Genomic DNA, 20,606 nt, shown 5'->3' on the forward strand with positions numbered 1-20,606 from the left:
TTTGTTTTTTGTTTTTGTTTTAGGGAATAATTACAAACTTCAATATTAACCAATTAAAGCACTTCAGGATCCAGACACCCACTAGAATTTATAGAGTCAGGAGTAAGTAGATAATTAAGAAGGGGATTTACAAAGCACTCATCTTCGCTTCTGGTAAACATATTGACTTCCAAAATAATGTCACTGTCAGTGAACTCCTTTGTGGTGTCAAGGCAAACTTTAATTGCTTCATTTACACCCAGGGGAAACCTTTTACTTCGGCTGAGATTTTGATTCATCTTTGTTGAAAGACTGCATACTAATCATCCTGGAAAATCAATACAAATTTCACTTGAATGTAAAAGATTCAAGTGATCATCACTGTTTTTGGTTCTGTTGATATATTGATAAATATGGCACAAGACTGCATGGCCCAGAGTTTGAGGAAAAATGGAATATATACCTATATCACAGAAAAGATATGCAAGGGGATGCATCAGTTACTAACCCACTGCATGTATTCCTACTGACATACTCTATCTATCTATCTATCTATCTATCTATCTATCTATCTATCTATCTATCTATCTATCTATCTATCATCTATCTATCTATCTATCTATCTATCTATCTATCTATCTATCTATCTATCTATCTATCTATTGTACTTATATGGCTGCCTATCTCATGTAATGACTCTAAACTCTGTCTCATATAATGACATACATATGTATTCATCACAGTGTAAGCAGTTGTGGAATGTCCAAGTGCTATTACCTATCATCTACCTAGTTTATGCCAATACCTTTTGCATTATCGTTCCATAAATTACTATCCTTGTAAACCATTCTTGCTTTCACCTGCTTCATACACTGCTGCATGAATTTCCTTTTGTTCTTTAACTTTTCCGCTTTCTTTTTGAGGATTTCATCATTTCCTGACTTTCCTGACATTCTCAAATGTCCCCTTTCAATCTCCCTATTTACTCTTCCTCTGCATAATTGTTTTGGGATTCATTCCACATTCATTCTATCTATATGACCAAACCATCTCAATGTACGCTTTTCTAAGCAGATTCTCATCATAGCCACCATTCTTATTCAGTTTTGGATCTCCAGTATTTTTCCATACTCTCTTGATTCATTCCCATCTAGCCAAAAAGATTTTCCCCCCAAAATTTATCTGTTGTTACTGTTTTTTTCATTGTCACTAGTCACTGGAGTGTCACATGAAACCATCACTGAATTATGGGTTCCTACTTTCATTTGCACTCACAACAAGCCAGAAGACATAAATTCATACTTTCTGTCATACAGTTCAGCCCTTCCATTCATAATTAAACCTGTACTTTTCTGCATATCTGCTACAACTCCACAAGATCAGACCATTGACCTTTGTCACCCACCATTGTTTTGTTCAATTGAGGCATTCACATATTGTTTTTTAGTGTGACAGAAAAGATACTAATTATATTACCAGTCATAGTGACACCCATGCCAAATGCAGCATTCCTTGCTAATAGTAAGGACAGCAAAATTTGGTCAGTAGGCCACAAATGCAACCAAAAGCTAGTTTAACTCTGAGTATGCTCAGCTATTCTGAGCTTGCTCATACAAACCAGGATCACTAATACAGAGACTACTTTGCAATCCATAATAAGGATGCACTTATTTCTCATGCAAGAAAAAGCTGGCCTGAGATTTTACAAAGAAGAATAGAACCACATATGCCAAAGGAAAGGTGGTTTTCCAAAAAGGAAGAGGGACATGAAAGCAGAAAGACATGGTATTTTATGATATGATAATATCTTCAGAGCATAAGAAAGAGGCTTAATCTTGCTTCATTTACTACAGCAAGGTCTTTGACTATGCACATCATGTCAGAAGGTGGAACATATTAAGATGGATAGGCATACCAGAAAGCTACTGAAGGATCTGAATTTGGTAAAACAAAGTGGTTCAAAAACAGAAAGGGGGTCAGTGTATTATTCCCATACTTGTTTAACTAATACAGTGGATATATCATGACAGGATTGGAAGAGATGACAGCATGAATCAAAATTAGAGGTCAAAATGCTAACAATATGAGATATGCAGAGACCATCATTTTGTTAGCTGAAAGTAAAGAAGATTTTGAAGAGCTCCTTGTGAAATAAATAATGGAAAGTGAAAAAATCCAATTTAATGTTAAATATTAAGAAGACAAACACAATGTTAACAGTATGCTTAGTGAACTTATATCTGACAGTGAAATATAGATGGTTTTGGTGTCTTGTGCTCCAAAATAGATAAAGAAGGCAGTGTGCTGGAGAAGTCAAGAACACATTAATCTTTGGGAATAAGGTGATGACAGTTTTAGGTAAGATCAGGAAGGATAAAGAAATTTCAGTGACAAAAACATCAGAATAATTAAAGCAATGGTCTTCCTGTGGTAATATACAACTAGGAAAGCTGGACCCTGAGAAAGAGCAGGAGAAAGAAGATGGATGTTTCCAGTTACAGTCTTGGAGATATTTACTGAGGCTACCATGAAGTGCAAGTACCAGCAGTCATCAATTCTGGATCAAATAAAGGCTGGCTGCTCACTTAAAGCCATGATCAGCAAGCAGAAACTGACTTAACTACTTTCACTATGTGATGCAAGAAAATGATGGGCTGGGGAAAAAAATGTTTACGCTTGGTAGGAATTAGGAAAAGTAGAAGAAGAGGAAGGCAATGAATAATGTGAATGGACAGAATCAAATGGATTACTGGAATGTTACAGGTTACTACCAAAGACAGGGCAAAAAGATGAGCATTGACCACATAATTCACTTGAGTCAAACTTGACTTGATGACACCTGACTAACCAATCAACTAACTAATTATTTTGTTGAAGCTGAAGGAAACAATTCTTTCCACCCTCTTCTGATAATTACCTTGACTAATTCCACTCACCATTTATGACACAGAGAAACTAGGTATATTAGGTATATTCTTCCACTGATACCTTGCCTACACATTAAGGATTATGTGATACAGCTCTCTTTGGACTGTGCTACTTCAGAATGTGTCATGTGTCAGAATGTGTCATGTACATTTCAAGAGAAATGTAATGATTTTACATGCCAGAAATTCTGTGTGGTGATGGAAACTAACATAGAAAAGATAAAAAACCATATCCTCATCTTCTTCCTCATTCTTCTGAAAAATTGATTGGTCTCAGGAATTAGTCATGGAGAGAGAGAAAAAAAGAAATAAAGGAAAACATCTCAAAATATAAATCTATATTTTATGTCAGAATGAATGGCTTGTTATAATGGTCCATTTATCCTTACATGATCACCACATACATCTACCCAGTGGGGCAACCTAAGTGACTTAATGACACCAAGAGTCTTGTGACTGCAGCAAGTATAAATGCAAAAAATAAATACAATGAACTAAAATCTAAAGAAACTAAGGTGTGATCAAAACCACCATTAATCTGGAACAGACAAATGTAGAACTAAATAGTTTTCAGAACAATAATAATAACTAGACATGAAATAAAATAGGAAGCTGAGTTTCTGCTTTATAACTAGTATCTTTCTAGAGGTCTATGTGTCTTCCTACCTTGTCATCTTCTGGTGTATCAAAAAGATGGTGAACTGGAATGGTGGGAAAAGATGACTTGGATTCTTCTACAATGTGTATTTTAGGAGGTCTGGGTGGTGGGTTTGTGGCTTGATTTTTATATTTTCGCATCATATAGTATTGCTCTTCTGTAATCTCTTCTACAACTGACTTTATTGGGTCTTCTGGAGCCACAGTGTCTTCTGGATGTTCGCTCAGCAATTGGAAGGTCATATTTAAACAGTGCACAGAAACTTCCCAGATTTCTGTGGGATTATTGAAATTGCTGATTAACAAGTAAGAATCATTTATTTCCTCTTCAAGCTGCAGCCAGGGAACGCCAGCCAAAATATCCTCCTGGATGGAAAGATCCCTTATGGCGACTGTGACATTTAATGGAAGGTGGAAATCGTTGCAAAGCTCTAAAAGGTCATATTGCTTCTTATCATGCACCACTTCAGTGAAGCCCCCTTCCATGAACATTGGAAGAAGGATGGGCTTATGGGCTTTCTTTGGCAAGATAATTTGTTCACAGGGTAATGCAGTCTGCACACACTGCCTTCCAAATTCAGCAGCTTGGCTTTTCTGGTACTTCGGAATCAAAAATTCGTCTCCCACAGAAACTGAGCACATCTCTTCATGAGGACAGTCAAAAGCTTTGGTGGCTGCAACATGAAGCTTTTCCTTCATGTTCCTTGCTATTTCCAGGTCATAGGCGGTTGGGAATTCCCGAGGTTTCCTTTTGAATTTCCCTTTGTAGCTGGTAGGAATTAAAAAGTGTCTTTTAGAGGAATTATTCTTGATTTCAGATGCTAAGATTCTTGCTGCCTGACATTTTTTGTTAATTACTATTTCTCTACCAGGACCCAGCAAATTATAAGAGTGCTTGTTTCCAATGGAGGCTTCAACTACAGCAACAACAAAAGGGGATCCAGTGTCTGTCTTTTCTAATATATCTTTCACTGATAATGGCTGGAGGAAACTATTAATATTGTAATGGTCAGTGACATCCTCAACTTCCACATCTAAATCAGAATGGAAGTGAACGATCTCTTTTTGAACTGAAAAAGAAAGAAAGAATGAAACAAAATTCTGGTCAGTTTTTAATGATATAATGGTGCTAATTATCCAACAGTTCACTGTATAAAAAATGAATTATTTTCTATACATATCATTGATTGTTATACTGGGAGTTGCTTGAAACAATGATTCATGAGATTAAATGTTATTTCTAAATCCTATGTTAAGCGTTGAAATTAATTGTGTGTTATCCAGCACTTAAGAAATATGATAGTAGTCTAAGAGCAGTACTAGCAATTGTAATATACTGTGGGTGCTTTCGAGTACACTCTGTGATCCTAGGGAGGTCAGATTAGTGACTTTGTGTGTGTGTGTGTGTGTGTGTGTGTGTGTGAATGCCTTTGAGTCGGTGTTGACTCCTGGTGACTGTCTGGACTAGTCCCTGCAGTTTTCTTGCAAAGATTGTTGGAAGTGGTTTGCCCTTGCCTTCTTCTTCCTAGGGCTGAGGAAGTGCAACTGGCCTAAAGAAACCCAGCTGGCTTCACACCTAAGGTGAGACTCAAACACAGTTACATAGTTTAGACTGTAGTTAAGTTGCACAGTCTGTTCCACTTAGCATCCAAAATGGAGCAGGATGGCTTTGTATCACAAAATGGTTCTTCCTGAGATACAGCACAGAGGACAGAGAGTGATTGGCCCGAGGTTACCCAACTGGCTTTGTGCCTAAGGCAGGACTTGGACCTGGGTCTTCCTGATCCTAGTCCAGCAGCTTAAGATTTTCTGAATGTCTTTATATATTTCTTCCCAGCTGTTCTGATGTTTTTTTTACATAACCACCACATATGTAAATGTTCCTTCTTTGTAATCTTTCCAACATTTGTTATTATCCATAAATTGTAGATAATGATGGCTGAAAGATATTGGTTTGCAATTATTCAGGTGTATTTCTGCCAGGGAAAGCTGATGTCACATCATATTCCATAGAATTTTTATGTACATAAGTGAGATCCAATGTGTTAGTGAAGTATCCCTCTTAGCAAGATTCTTTAAAATGACACAGTTAAATATAGCAAACCTACATTTTCTATGAGCCATACAATGAATTATGCACTTGAGTTTATACTGAAGATCTGCATACTGCACACATTATCTAAATATTGATTAGTCCCCCTTAGCTGTGACAATTTTATTTATAACAGAATGAGTGCTAGGCTTGAGACTGCAATCTTATACTATATTGTTTCAAAGAAATGCAGGAATCTATTCTTCACAGCTCACAAAACAAATAGCTTGTTCTAGGAAACAAGTTACTTCTCAACAGAACATAGCAGAAACTGTTTAGAAAATATTCACTGCAATTTATCTGTGAACTCATGGTGAAATTCACTGATATGTTGGAAAACAGAATAGTTACTGAAGCATGCAGGTATAACATAAATTCTTTATTTTATCTGAAAAATATATTTGAAACTTGATCCTGCAATTAGGAGAAAGCTTTTTAAAAAAATGCTAACTCTGACTCTAGAATCATACTTGCTGTATTTCTGTAATACATATGGATATCTTTAGGAAAACTTCCTTTCCCTTTGTTGTCTTTTTCTTGCTGCTGTAGGTTATGTTGAAGGGTGCTTTCAGCTAGAGTTACTATCAACTGTATCACATTGGATTACTGTAAAAGATTCTACAACATTGCTTTTGTGGAGAAGGTGTGAGAATCTTGAGGGAAATGATCAGTGGAAGGTGTAATCAGTTGAACCCCTTGCCTCCATAAAATTCATCAGAAGAGGCAGGCAGTTGCACAACAGAAGTTTCATTTTGGGCAATTCCACACTGCAGCCTAAGCTGCTTGTCTCCCATGTAGCTCCCAGCTGTTTCTTAAGCTAACTTCACAAATTCCACCCTGGGTTGCAGTGGGTTAGCAATGGGAGCAAGCTGGAGCTCAGTCTAGATCAGTGTTTCTTAACCTTGGCAACTTGAAGATGTGTGGACTTCAGCTCTGGGGAATTCTGGGAGTTGAAGTCCATACATCTTCAAGCTGCCAAGGTTGAGAAACACTGCCTAGGCTATGGCCACCACAAGGCCTACATGCTCATTCCCTGCTTCTTGCCTTTCCTGTCCACACAGGGGAGGCGAAGCTCACTAGCTGCCTCCTGAGTGGACCAGTCTCCCAGTGCCTGCCTTTTCCTTTTAGGGATTGTTCCCTCCTCACTGGTCCCTGTACCTTTCCTTTGCTTTCCCAGATGTTTGCATACATGGAAGCCTTCACATACCCCTTCCCACTTATCTCCTTTGATACGAATGCATGGCCTTCCTTTTCTTCTTTTTTCCCCTTGGGGTACCATCATTGCTCTGATGCTACAGTAATCGCAGCAATAGGGAACAGGTTGTTCTTTCACTCCTACATCCTTCTGTAGACCATTGGAAATATTTTAGCAAGGAAAAATGGCTACTTCAGCTTAATAGAAACCAAGTAGCAAGGTTCCTAGGCTGCAATGTAAAGATGCTATATTTTTAAAAATAAAGGAAAAGGGAGGAAAATTTGCAGCTGTGGTAAGAGGGAGTAGAAAAGCAAGGGGAGCACGGCTCACCTGGGCAGAAACTGTAAGGGTGACCACTGGGAAATAAAAAAGCTGAATGGAATATGGGCTTCCAGGGTTGAGGTTCATTGACTTAATGGGCTATTAATGAATCAGCTGAAAGATTATTGGGGGAAAAATACCAGCAACTGCTGATCAGCAGAGAACATAGCAGCCCAGCAGCCCAGGACTAATTAGGTGCCCAGGGCAATGACCAGTTACTGGAAGGGAGAGGATGTGCCAGGGACTGCAGCCAATCAGAGCTGAAGCTGCTGCTGGGACAGAGCAAAGTGTTGTAGGCCATCTATTCTGAAGGGCTTAAGATGTCTTGGGTCAGAAAACAGCAGTTTTGAATGGAAGCTGGAAAACCCAGCCATGGGGTGCATTTGCAATGGGATGGGAGTGGGAGTAGGATGACATCATCTGCTCCTGCACTCAGGAGCAATGGGCCAGGCAGAAAGTATGGATTAGCTCACAGAAGCATTCATTGCTGGAATTAAGTTTGTTGTCAATATTAAGTATGTTGTCAGGATTAAGAATGTCAGTATTTCCTGAATTTGACAGTGAGGATAGATCTTCTGAAAGCAAGCTACATGAAGATGTATTATCACAGGTGAATAATAAAGTTATAAACAGCACCAAAAGAGCTATACATAATTCCAGGTCATCTAGCTAATCTCACATATTCTGTACACAGAAAATAGTTGCCTGTGTCTAACAGAAAATAGACACAGGCAAGTAATTGAAATTGGTCTGTGCTTATAAAACTTGCTATTTTATGAGGATGAAAGCACTTTTCATGCATTTGTGTTTTCATGTTCACAGTTGCTGCATAATCAAGCATAATGATGATGATGATTTTCTTGGTTCTGGCCTTTCATGTAAAGTCTACAGCTACCTCTGGTGTTACAATGTCTTCAGAATGACCACTTCAGTAGCCCCCTCTCCTCCAAAACTCACTGCTAAAGGTACAACCACATGGGGAAAAGTTGCAAAGAGGAACAGAAAACCTGTAAAGGGACAAACTCCAGGGAAAATGGGATAGCACTCTGAAGATATAAAAATCTCACTTATTATTAGAATTATTATTCTAGATTATTAGAAAACCTTTTTTTTAAAAAAAACGCTACTTTTACTTCACACATTATATATGCATGGATAGTTTTTATTATCTATTCACAAAGGATTTATTCTAGTTTGATTAAGGAAAGTCAAGAAAAATCAGCACTGCTTTCATGAAGATGTGCTATTTCGTAGGGCTGTGCTACATTTTGGATCTGATTCCAAAGAGGCCTTTCCATTACAATGATCCTGGGAAAGATGCAGCTGTTTTAAAGAGCTGCATTCTGCTGCCACTTTCAAACTCCCATGTGCCTAGAAACATGAAGCTGGGCCTAAGGATGCCAGAGAATTCCTAGAAGCTTGGCACCCTGACGATTTAGCCATCGACTGACAAGTAGAAGCATATTTATTTATCTATATATTTTTCAAAAGGAACAATCAAAGGTCAAAGAAAGGGGCAAAGAGCTCAGAGTATGCTCTCCTTTATCACACATCTATTAAGCAACACTCAGATGAGCAGGAATCAGCACCTCATCACCACAATAAGTACCAGACAAGAGCGTGCCACTCGAAGAAAGAACAATGCACATCCTGCATGAAAACACACCATCTGGTAGGGCAAGCTGCTCTGTATATAGGTAGTCCTCACTTAACAACCACAATAGGAACCAGAAAATTTGTCGTTAAATGGGGTGATCATTAAGTGAAGCATCACATGACCGCACTCAATTTTACGACCTTTTTTGCGGCAATTGTTACACAAATCACATGGTCATTAAGTGAATCATGTGGTTACTTATTGATTTTGCTTGCTGAAGCCGGCTGGAAAGGTTGCAAATGGTGATCATGTGACCATGGGATACTGAACTGTGAAGTATGAGCTGATTACCAAGCACCCAGATCGTAATCATGTGACCGTGGGGGCACTGTAACGGTTATAAGTGCAAGGACCAGCTGTAAGTAACTTTTTTCAGTGCTGTTGTAACTTTGGATGGTCACTAAAAAAATGGTTGTTAAGTGAGGACTATCTGTATGCAGCCCAAAGAACCTCAATTCTCCATATCAGAGCACTGATGATGTTACCTGGTCTGGTAATTAAACACCAGCAAGAAGAAAACCCAGTTCAGAAAACACCAAGAACCCAACAATTCAACCCTAAGTTACATATTCTCTCCACTATTGCAATATCTTCTAATAATTTCTGGGGTGTTGTACAATCTTGCTGTTTATCACTGAAACATAACAACACATGTTGCTGCTGTTTCTTTTAAGCGTTTTCAGCTTATCAGAAAGAAAGTTAAACTAGTACCCATCTCCTTGAATCTTCTAACTTTCTGGTTTTGTTTGCTTTTTCTAAATTGGGGGCATTCATTTATATTATCACCACCATCCCCACCACACCACAGCCATGCCTCTCTCCCCAGCATCATCTGCAGCCTGAAGTAAAGCAGTCCAAAAACCAGATTACTACCTCACTGGTTTGTGATAGAAGCATTTATCAGACTTTACTCTGAGCTTTGGCAGAATAGTTACAGATGATGAAATCAAGTGTTTTTCTTTTTATTCCATTAGCCCTTCTAGGCAAGTCCTGCTTAGAATTACGGAGTTGAAAATAACCATTTAGGTCATCAAGTCCAATCCCTTGCTGAGCACAAAAATCAAAATTAAGGCTTTCTTCAACACATCCACTGAATACACTGGGTAATTAGTTTAACTGCTGAATTGCACTTACTATTAGGAAGGTCTTTGCTAACATTCAGTCAAAATGTTCTTTCTTGTCTGTATTAGCTATGTTTGGAGGACCGCAGAAAAAAAGTTGAGATAATTCCAACTGAATTTTCCTAGTTCATTCACTGGGTGTTGTATTTAGCAAAGCATATGTATGTAAGTAGAACATAGCTCGTTACAAATAGCTAGTGAGAGATGCTTAGGATCCAAAAGGACAAGTACCATTTAAGTAAGCTACAAGTTAGTATCAACTGATGGATCATCAGACAAATTGACCCAGAGTCCTCACTCGAGGCACAAATGAGCAGGCTCAAATTATCGTACTTTGGACACTTTATGTGAAGGCCCAGCTCTCTGGAGAAGGCTGTAATGCTGGGAAAGGTGGAAGGAAAGGACGACCAGCAGCAACGTGGATGGACCCAGCGGTGATGAGTGCACTGTTAGGAGATCTGAAATAACAGGTTAGGGATAGACTGCCATGGAGAAAATCTATGTGGTCGCTAGGAGTCGAAAAGAACTTGATGGCACATAATCAATCAATCAATCAATCAATCAATCAATCATATCTTATTATAGAGTTCCTACATCTCTGAGGTTTTTGTCCTCATGGTGGGGAAAAGTGGGGGGAGAGAAAATACTCCTTCAGTAGAAAGAAGGCTGAAGGGAAGAAAGATCCTAAGAATCCTCCAATCAGAGGAAAGCAGAACAAAGAGGAAGAGAGAATCAGAGAGGAAGACCCTTGTTGTTATCTCTTTTCCTAATGCCCCGGCAGTAAAGAAGATTTACCAAAGTGGATGCATCTCTGTTCATTCAAGCAGTAAATTATATCTCCAGAATAATGGAAGCTTTTAAATTGTACCTATTTCATTTTCAATCTGGCCTGAGTGTGGGGATCAAAAGCACCTGCTACCTGCACATTCATACACATTGTGACCCATTATGTCAACAGCTAAACAAGTTATTCCAGATCTTAGGATAAAACATGACATGAGATTGAATTACAAATATGCTAGAGCTAAGTCATTTAATTTTCAGCTTTATTAACCTGCTCAAACTATTGAGCCACTATGTTTTTGTCTTTGAAACACCTTGGTGTTTCTGATTTGGTGCTCGTGTTTATCAACTTACATTTCATCACGGCATGGACTTCATATATTGCTTCTAGAACTACACAGCTTCCAAAATTCTTAGGCAGCAGCTCAGGAGTGTATCCGGCATTGCCAGTATCAGTGAACAGGACTTTCCGTGTTTGGCTCTTTGGGATTTTCCATTTGGCAACCTCTTCCAGGGTGTATATCTGGTCATCTTGACATTCATAGAAATCACCTTCTTGAGAAAGTGGCAGAGGAAAGGCATGTATCTGGTCATTCCTCTTTATTTCACAGTTCACTGTCAGGGTCTCATTGTGATCTTCTACAGACATAAATGCAAATTTCTCCCCCTGTTTGATGGTCAGGTTTTCTACCTGCATATCCTTAGAGCAATAGAAGCATGGCTGTTCATGCTGGGTAGGTCCAATCCAAACTTTGTTCACAATTTCTGCAACGTTGACATATGGGGTTTTATCAGCCACTAGCCTGCAAAGACCTTCAAAGGCAATTTTTAAATTGAGAAAGAGATGTTAACATTATGCAAATATCAAACATTACTGAACATTCATTTCATATTTATAGTTGCATGAATTCAGGAAATTGTATTAAACTAGAAAAAGATGATAATATTTTTGTAAAATAAAAAAATGTACAAAACAATCTATATTTTTTCCCATTTGACTTATACAAAAATATGCCTGCCATTTATATATGTAGGTTTACATGTGTGTGCATGTGTGTGCACATCTGGGAATGCTCTGAGGGTACCCACTGTGGTGACATTTGCTCATTTTCATTTGTCAAATTAATAATTGAAATGTTATCGGCCCAGGATTTAAGCTACTTCATTTGCAGAATATCGAGCCATAAGACTTTTGAGGCTCCTTCTAACATGAGGGTGTACAAGTAACTGTGTACAAGTGTGTACAAATAATGGTGTGTACAAGTAACTGTACATCCTTCTTTCAGAGAGAAGGATTTGCTTTTGCTTTTAATCTTTTTACTCTGCTGAAGGGGTAATGCCAGTAATAATGAGGGTAGAGGCCAATTGTGAGTGGGGCTGAAGCTACAGATGAAGCCCAAAATGGGCAGGGCCACCCTCTCCATGCTGCAGCCTCTGATTTTCCATCTTCCCCTCTTTGGGACTACCTAATGTTTAAGACTACCTAGTGAGCTTCGTAAACATTTGGTCATTGGCTTATATAAAAATGCAAGCATATAATCTGTTGTCCCCTTTCAGCTAGCTTTATATTGTTATAGCTTAACTTTTGAGTAGCTAGAAAGAATTTTTTTCCCAGCTAGGAAGCAGTAGAAATCAGAGTTTCCTCCCTGCTCCCAGTATATAGTCTTGGATGGAGTTTTTGGCCAGGACTCTGGAACCAGAAAGTATTGTGATGAATGGTGACAGTAGAGCAGTGTTGTCCAAACTTGGCCACTTTAAGATGAGTGGACTTCAACTCCCAGAATTCCCCAGCCAGCCATGCTGGCTGGGGAATTCTGGGAGTTGAAGTCCACTCATCTTAAAGTGGCCAAGTTTGGACAACACTGCAGTAGAGGGTGGCAGCTATACCCATGAGTTTTGTGTTTAGGCATTGCAGGGTTTGGGTTATCTAGTTCTAATTACAGCCTTGGAATGCTAAGAACCAAAAGGTTCTGCAAATGAAATACTTGAAAGGTGTTTTTATTTTCATGTTAATCAGAGCCATTGAGACTGTTTTATTAGAACTATGGGATGTGGGTTGGGGGGAAGAGTGCTTATGTATATTTGGAAAGAGTTTTTATTGTTTTCTTTTTCTTTTTTCCATAGTGGAAGGTTCAGTGAGACGTTTAGAGAACCAGGAAGTGAAAATTAATTTGGCTGTGTGATTAAACTGTAACTTTTGATATAATGGGATTTATGGCTGGCATTGTATGTTCTGGAAAATGCATTGCTATCTCTGATTTTTCCCTATAAAATGTAATGCCATAAAATTGTGGTATAGACTTGGGATTTTTTTTATTTTTGGTCTATACTTGTTCATCTTTCAGATAAGGCTGACTACTATGTATCATGGAGGTAAATTCAGGAGAAGCTGAAGTTCATTGCAGATAGGACACCTGGAAAATAACTACTTCAAAACTTTTTTATGCTGTTTCACTCTGCTCATTGGCTTTCTTATCTAAGCAGAAAAATATTGCACTGTACCTGGAAAATTTAGAGGTAGTTCTACTGTAGTGGGCTGTAGGTTTGCATCTTCACTTGCTTGATTACTTGCAAGGATTTTTTTTATGTCTAATGCAACAACTTTAATCACATCGCCTGTGGACAAACAACATTCATGGCCAAGCTTTTCATACATCGAACCTGAGAGATAATGTGAAGATAAAGAAGTTTTACTGATGTTATTAGCAGTTTCAAAGTACAGTTCCATAAATTTTACTCCTCCTTTGAGAAGCCACATTTTTTACCGTTAGTGCACAGTTTAGATACCATCATCTACGTTCCTATTATTTTGGGTCTAAATATCAAGATAAGTGAGAACCAAAATAATTATTCTGAGACTTGCTAACCTATACTTTCATCTGCGTCTAAGGAGGCATGGCAGCTTCCAAAAGAAGCAAAGCTTTCTCTGTCATCCCTTCTGCAATTTGTCCAGCCTTGTCCAGAAACTATTTGTTTAATTTGTTCCCAGAACTTTGCATGTAATTCCGTGAACCACCAGTACTGCTAGCATCTAATATTTTCAAATTGTTTATGGCTGATTGAAAAAACCTTTAGCAGTCACTCAAGTGTACAGAAGGGAGCCAGTTTGGTGCAGTGGTTAAGGCACCAGGCTAAAAAATGGGAGATGCGAGTTCTAGGCCCACCTTAGGCACGAAGCCAGCTGGGTGACCTTGGGCCAGTCACTCCCTCTCAGCCCTAGGAAGAAGCAAGCAATGGCAAGCCACTTCTGAAAATGCTGCCAAGAAAACTTCAGGGACTAGTCCAGGCAGTCGCCAGGAGTCAACACTGACTCAAAAGCACAAAACAAAAAACAAAAACAAAACCCTAGCCATACAGGCCATTTTAAAGGAAGAGCCCAAACAAGAGGATAATTTTAGAAATTACCGAGCAGTTTGTAATTGAAACACATTCCTAATATTGCTTACAAATGGCAGCTTCAGTTGACTTCAAGACTCTGCTTCCTCCACCTCAAATAACACAGCAGTTCTCTGTCTTGGCTTTATTTTTTTATCCTATACATTTTAGAGCACATGGGATTTAAATCTAAATAAATGGTTCTGGGCATATCCACATTTCTTAGGGAAAGCATGACACTTTTTAACATCCTTAAGTCAGCAGAAAATTCAGTTGTCTATAAAATTGTTATTGTGCATATTTTTAAAAGGAAAGCTTTTTGTAAGGTGGGGAATACAAATTCATTTCCCTGAAATCAATTGGCAAATAACACGCTTAGCTTATTCAATATCCACATTTATTTGACTCCTTTGAGGAGACAGTTTCAGTAAATCAGATGCATTTTTAGGAGACTTACTGTTCTTTAAAATCATATTTATGCTTAAATGAATCACTGCAATCATTCATTTCTTCAGTACGGATTATGAAATAATTGCCAGGGGAGGGGAAAATGGGAAATGTTTTTTTGTTTCTAACTTGAAACAAAACATTGCCTCCTGAAATACCTGCTGTATGGCTTCAAATTGCCTATGGTTTTATGAAACAAAACTTGGACTGCTCTAGGTATTCAGCATTTAATTGAACCAAACCTTGAAAAGGTGTCAAGTGTTTTGGCTGGGAGAAATAGTGGGAAAATCAGAATGACCTTCTTGGGATGCAAAAATTTGCAATGGCAGCAAAGAAGTACAAGAAACAAACTCTTGGCTACCCTCTAGTGGTGTTCCAGATGTTTGCAGCCCAGATATGGGGGCCTGAGCGCTAGCCTTTCTTGAGCTTCGATTACAATCATAATATAGCTATGGAGATGATTACAGCTAGTCCTTGTTTAGTGAACGCAATTGGTTCTGGTGTTAAGTGAAGCAGTCACTAAGTTGAAAATCATGTGACTTATGATTTCACTTCAGCTTTCCTTTGCTTTACAGCATCAGAAGGATATGACCCCCAAACAGCTGGGTGGGCCCAAATGGAGGAGAAGGTTTCTGGAACTCGACTCATGAGGAAGCCAGGTAAAAGAGCAAATCTTATAGCCTTTTCCCACTATTCCCCTGCCCTGTGGAATGCTTTCCCCAGCACTGGGATAATTAGCAAGAAGAGAATTGATGTTTGTATTTACATTCATTGGAGAGGGAGGATGACAACAGAGTAAGCAGGCACACAACTGGGAACACACATCAAAGGGATGCACCAGCCCTGCTGTTTGCCCAGTGAGCTGCTTAGGAGGCAGACAAAAGCCTTAGGGTGAAACTGATTAGGGCCTTGTCAATTTCAGATGCCAGCAGCTGCAAGCTGGAAGGTTCTAATCAACTCATTGAGGTCACAGAGCTGAACTTGTTAACTTGTGGTTAGTACTTTTTAAGGAAGTGCTTGCCCTGCAGAGAAAAACAGCTCAGGAAGAGACAGCTTGTTTAGGCAATCTCTCTGCTTTGGGGGGAGAGGAGAGAAAAATGGGTCAGGCACAGGACAATGTGCACTAATTGACTATAATAGTGAACCTGTGACTGAGAGAGAGACTCTGTGAAGGTTGTGAACATGGGCATGGGTTGCAAAGTTACTTCTTCATCTCTGTTGTAACTGCAAATGGTCACTGTCTGAGGCGGTCACTAAATGAGGATTATCTGTAATAGGCTGAGTTTGGGGGATTTTGATCTCACATACAGGACACAACCCTTTCAAATCAATTATCTCTTCTAGGGCAGGAGGACCTCCTAGTAGAAAACATTGCATTCAGGTTGTAGCATGAAAGTGGAGGGAGGGTTGCAAGCAAGGCCGGAGGGTTGGAGGATGACAGCTATTTATTTTGCAAAGGCCAGAATGAGTTTTGAGAGCTCCTGCTTTGCTTGCAGCAGTCAGAACTCACTCTTGCTTTCCTTGGACGAGTCTACAAATAAGCCCTGAGAAGTGACTTTTGAGGTTGCCCACTCAGGCAAACCTGAAACATTGTTGAAACTCTTTCCAGTTTGCCTGGACACACCTGCAGTAGGTTTTGTGCAGGCGAAGTGGGGCAGCAAAGCCTCTAGCAACCTTTGAGAGATCAGTCAAACATATCCGCCAAGCACTGCAGCTTTATTTTTTTATTTGTGGGAGGGGGAGATCACATACATCCATTGAGCATTTTAAGGAATGCAGTGTTGCAACATTTGAGAAACCCTGAATTCTTAAAAAACGAATCCAAATACCTTCTCAATCTTTGTCATCCCTTTGAGGTAGTCCAGACAAGACACCAAAACCATGAGTACTAAGACTACCTTTATTGTAAGGTTACAGTAACAGAATCTTGCAAGTCTGAAAGCGCTTCTCCCCTCCCCTGCCTTTACTTTCCCATCTGAGACTTTTTCCATGATTCTATTCCTTCTGGGGCTGAGGCATCTTTTGTCTGACCATTGTCTAGGCTGTAACTCTCCCTCCTGTCTACCAAGGTTATTCTCACAGCCCATTACAATCTGTTTTGTCTATGCATAAACCCCATTTTGCAGACAATTATGGACCATCTCTCTCCAGTCTAGCAGGTACAGCCAAACCGAGTTGGGGCTGCTGATAGAGTGGAATGAACTGCTAGAGATCTTCTATCTCTTTGCTTTATTCTAGCAGTCATCCAAATTTGCAGTCCAGATAAGGAAGGTCTATGGGAGATGGGAATCATCTTCCCAAAAACTCTGGGACAAAAGGTCAAAGATACAAATCAGCTATTTATTTATTTAATCAAATTTATTAGCTGCCCAACTCCTTTTCTACCCTCTAGCTGCTTTTCTGGAAGTACAGTACGGTTTTTCTTCTTAGAAACCTGAATGGAGAAAATTGTTCCATTCATTTGTGTAGGGGAGAAAAAAGAAACTTCCTCCTTTGCAAATTTTCTTTCTGTTCGTCTGTGTGTGTGAGAAGAGAGAGAGAAGGAGAAAGAGAAAGCAAGAGAATGAGGAACAAAGGAACCTTTATCATTTTATGATGGGACACAACCATATTAACTATTTCCTACAGCAATCATTCTGTGTCTTTCCTACCCCATGACTTTTTCAAAGAACGGCCAAACGAGCCAAGAATCCAAAAGATTTTGAGAAAGCTGCTAATATGTTAAAAGTGGGTTTAAATTATCAGTTAACAAAACTGCAGCTCTTTGTAGAGCTATACTTCCGTAGATCACTTTCTGGTTTTCATCTGCTATTGAACTCACTTAGTATATTATCATATTTATTGCAAATACTTCTGGTAACGTGGGTTAGCACAAGTTTCCTAAAATAATTGAGGGTGAGAAAATAAGTTAGGCATTATGATTTCTGAGGCTTCTCTTCATTTTAATGTGGTTTTGTGGTATTCTGAGTAGAGCAGTTTGTGTGAGATCATGGGCAGCAATGGCTATGCATTAAAAGACAACCATATGAAAACAGCAGGGCATTGGGCTGTGCTCATAGTACCGTACTAATGACAATAAGTAGAACAGCCAGCCTTAGAATTGACAATGAAGATATTGAAGTATCTTCTGGATAGCCTCTGCCCTTTAGGATCAACCATCAACACTAAAGAAGCAAGCAGTCAAGAAATACGCCACAGACTAACACTTGGTAGAGCAGACATGAAGGCCTAGGAATTCAGATGCTATGATGTATCGATGCCTACAAAGATCAGAATAGTGCAAGCCATGGTATTTTGTGTGACACTCTATTGAAGTGAAAGTTGGACTTTAAAGAAGCAGGAAAGGAAGAGTTTTGATGCTTTTGAACTTTGGTGTTGGAGAAGACTCTTGAGAAGATCATAAACAGCCAAGAAAGCAAACAAATAGATCATCGAACAAATCAGCTCAGAGTTCTCACTTGAGGCAGAAGTGACCAGGCTCAAATTATTCTACTTCAGACAGATTATGCAAAGACCAACTCTCTGGAAAAGGCTCTAATGCTGGGAAAGGTAGAAGGAAAGAAAATAAGAAGATGACCAGCAGCAAGGTGGATGGACTCAGTTACAGTGGTGATGAGTACATCATTAGAAGACCTGAAAAACTAAGTTAGGGACAGATCATCATGGAGAAAACTATCTATGTGGTTGCTAAGAGTTGACACTGACTTCATGGCACATAATCAACCAAACAATCCAATAGTACCATAGATATGTTTGCTTAATTCCATGAAAAAGCATTCCCAAGACCACAGCTGCTTTATTTTATACCTACTGCTTTTCAGCTTTCTTATGCTGCTGATCAGATGAGGTTTGAGTCCTCTGCATAGAGGGATGTGGATATAACATTGATATAGGTATGCAGAAGTCATTGAGGGAAGATAAAAGACAATTCAGTCCTGAGAAAGGGGAAGGTGTGAGAAGAAAGAGAAAGAAAGAAAGAAAGAAAGAAAGAAAGAAAGAAAGAAAGAAAGAAAGGAAGGAAGGAAGGAAGGAAGGAAGGAAGGAAGGAAGGAAGGAAGGAAGAAAGAAAGAAAGAAAGAAAGATTCTCAAAATAACCCACCTTGATGGTGGTGTTTGTGTAAGAGGGTGCAGAGGGAAACTCTGGCAGGGTTTCCAGACTGTTATTCTGCCCTCCAATAATAAAGTAGTGTTCCTGTAAGCTATGGCATACCCTGAAAGGTTGACCCTCTGGGACTGAAGAACTTTCTCCAGTTACTCTCACCATCATAAATATAGAATACCAAAAGCTGTGTCAATAAGGGACCCCTAATACCCATTCCCATACAATAATATTATTGTGATGGTACTGTTAAGGCTCTATTCCTTCCCCTATTCCTACTTTAAAGGGTTCAGAAAAAGATCAGAGTCTCCTAACCAGACATCCCTTGCATGTGTTGGTCTGAAGCTCTTATTAATCCCATTTAGCAGAGAATTGGGGGAGTCATGGTCCCAGGTCAGCTAGAGAGAACCAGGTTAAAATATGCATAGGACACACAGGCTAAGTTAATTGTGAGCAGAACTGCTGTTTCTTTTGCATCAATCAGCCACATTTAGCATGGAACTATGCCTATCAATAACAGGTGCTAAAAAGTTAATGACAATGATTTTTTCATGAAGGCATCTTCAGATATTGAGTGCAGACCAAGTTTTTTTTTTCTGTACACATCTAGCAATGGCACAAGTCTATTTCCAGATGCACACTTCTTTTAGTAGATTTAGCAACAAAGCTAAATTTGTTTAGCAACAAAGCCAACTTTATTGCTAAATTTCATGAAATACTTTGAACACTTATTTATGAAACTTCTACATGTCAATTCCTGAATTATATTACATCTGATCCTTATTTGCTATGTGTCCAGATATACTCTCATTAGGTGGTCCTTGTAGAAGGAAGGCTCTTACACTACAAATGCAGAGCTGTTTTACCACTATTTTATTGGGCCTTCCTGGATATACTTTTTCCCATAAAGGAAAAAAAAAATAGAAAAACCACAGGCAAACATCGGAAGGTTATAAATGATAAATGACATTCTCTGGATATTCTATCAAATACTGTGAAGAAGTTGGCAGGACTGAACAATGTGTCATCTGGAAGCATCATGAAAGCTTCCTCCTCAAACTTCCCTTTTTATTTGTTTTATTGAAACATTATTAATTTAATCATGAACAAGCAGTCCTAATTTCTCTGTCTCTCATCCCATCATTTACTTTCTGTCCTATCTAATATATATTCAAGTGACACAGAGAAATAATAGAATATACAATGAAAAAGAAACCAAATATGAATAGTGGTATAAAAAGTACAAAGTGTACAAAACACTCTGAGTTACAGCTAAAGTTCATGCCATTGGCCTTGCTGCTTTGGCGTGACACTATCTGGACTCAGTACATTTCTGATAGCCTACTTCAAACACTTCTATTTTTTCTAGCCTCATATATGCCACCCGTTCAGATGACACTCATGTTAGAATGTCTTTAGACTACCCTTCATGGTTCAGTGACAACTTAGACTTACTTTTCTGTGCTTGAGGAGGATGGCAACTATGAATGCTGTCATTAGTCAAGTGTTTTAACTGTGCTGATCAATCAGAGATTTAGTCAGGAGTCTAAATTCACTACTGATGTAAGGGGTCCCGCTAGTAATGACATAATGCTGTTCTTACAATATTCACCCTCAGATAAATGCTGAAACTGCACTGCTACACACAGTTAGGTGATTCAGACCAAAGCTCACCTTCATCATAAAAGCCAGACTGGATTTGCAGAATCCGAGGTAGGGATTTTGGATCCAGAGAATGGATGAAATTCTTCAGGCTACAGGCCATAGTCTGCAGAGCAACAGGGAGATGCCAGGCTTAAAGCCAAGCACCTTATAAGAGGCTTTCTGTTATCTCTTCTTGCATTTGAAATCAAGCCTGGGAAATTCTGAAGTATGCTTTCTCTAGCAGAGACAAGGTCTCATAATTCTTCACTGGGAGACCACTTCCTCTGACTTCACTCTGGGTTGCTGTA

The 20,606-nt window shown here is 39.0% G+C and overlaps 1 protein-coding gene across 1 annotated transcript; it reads right to left on the reverse strand.

Annotated features, from left to right (window-relative positions):
- Positions 1–3,548: 3,548 nt before the first annotated feature.
- THEMIS (thymocyte selection associated) lies at positions 3,549–20,606 on the reverse strand. Its single transcript, XM_007421007.3, has 4 exons — positions 20,329–20,606; positions 13,235–13,393; positions 11,087–11,545; positions 3,549–4,633 (listed from the first exon to the last, which is right to left on the reverse strand). The coding sequence occupies exons 1-4, from the start codon at positions 20,417–20,419 to the stop codon at positions 3,549–3,551; spliced, it is 1,794 nt and encodes a 597-aa protein (XP_007421069.3). The 5' UTR covers positions 20,420–20,606.

This window comes from Python bivittatus, unplaced genomic scaffold (assembly GCF_059951505.1).
Source record: "Python bivittatus isolate LINGU-HERP-01145 unplaced genomic scaffold, Pbiv_v1 ctg000020_np1212, whole genome shotgun sequence".
NCBI lineage: Eukaryota > Metazoa > Chordata > Lepidosauria > Squamata > Pythonidae > Python > Python bivittatus.

Bases quoted from the DNA above. Each gene is read 5' to 3' on its own strand.
- THEMIS (XM_007421007.3), bottom strand. From the start codon at position 20,419: ATGGCCTGTAGCCTGAAGAATTTCATCCATTCTCTGGATCCAAAATCC. The intron at 13,394-20,328 runs GTGAGCTTTGGT...ATTATCTCTCAG, and splicing joins GTCTGGCTTTTATGATGAAG to GTTCGATGTATGAAAAGCTT. The intron at 4,634-11,086 runs GTAAGTTGATAA...TTTCTTTTTCAG, and splicing joins AGTCCATGCCGTGATGAAAT to TTCAAAAAGAGATCGTTCAC.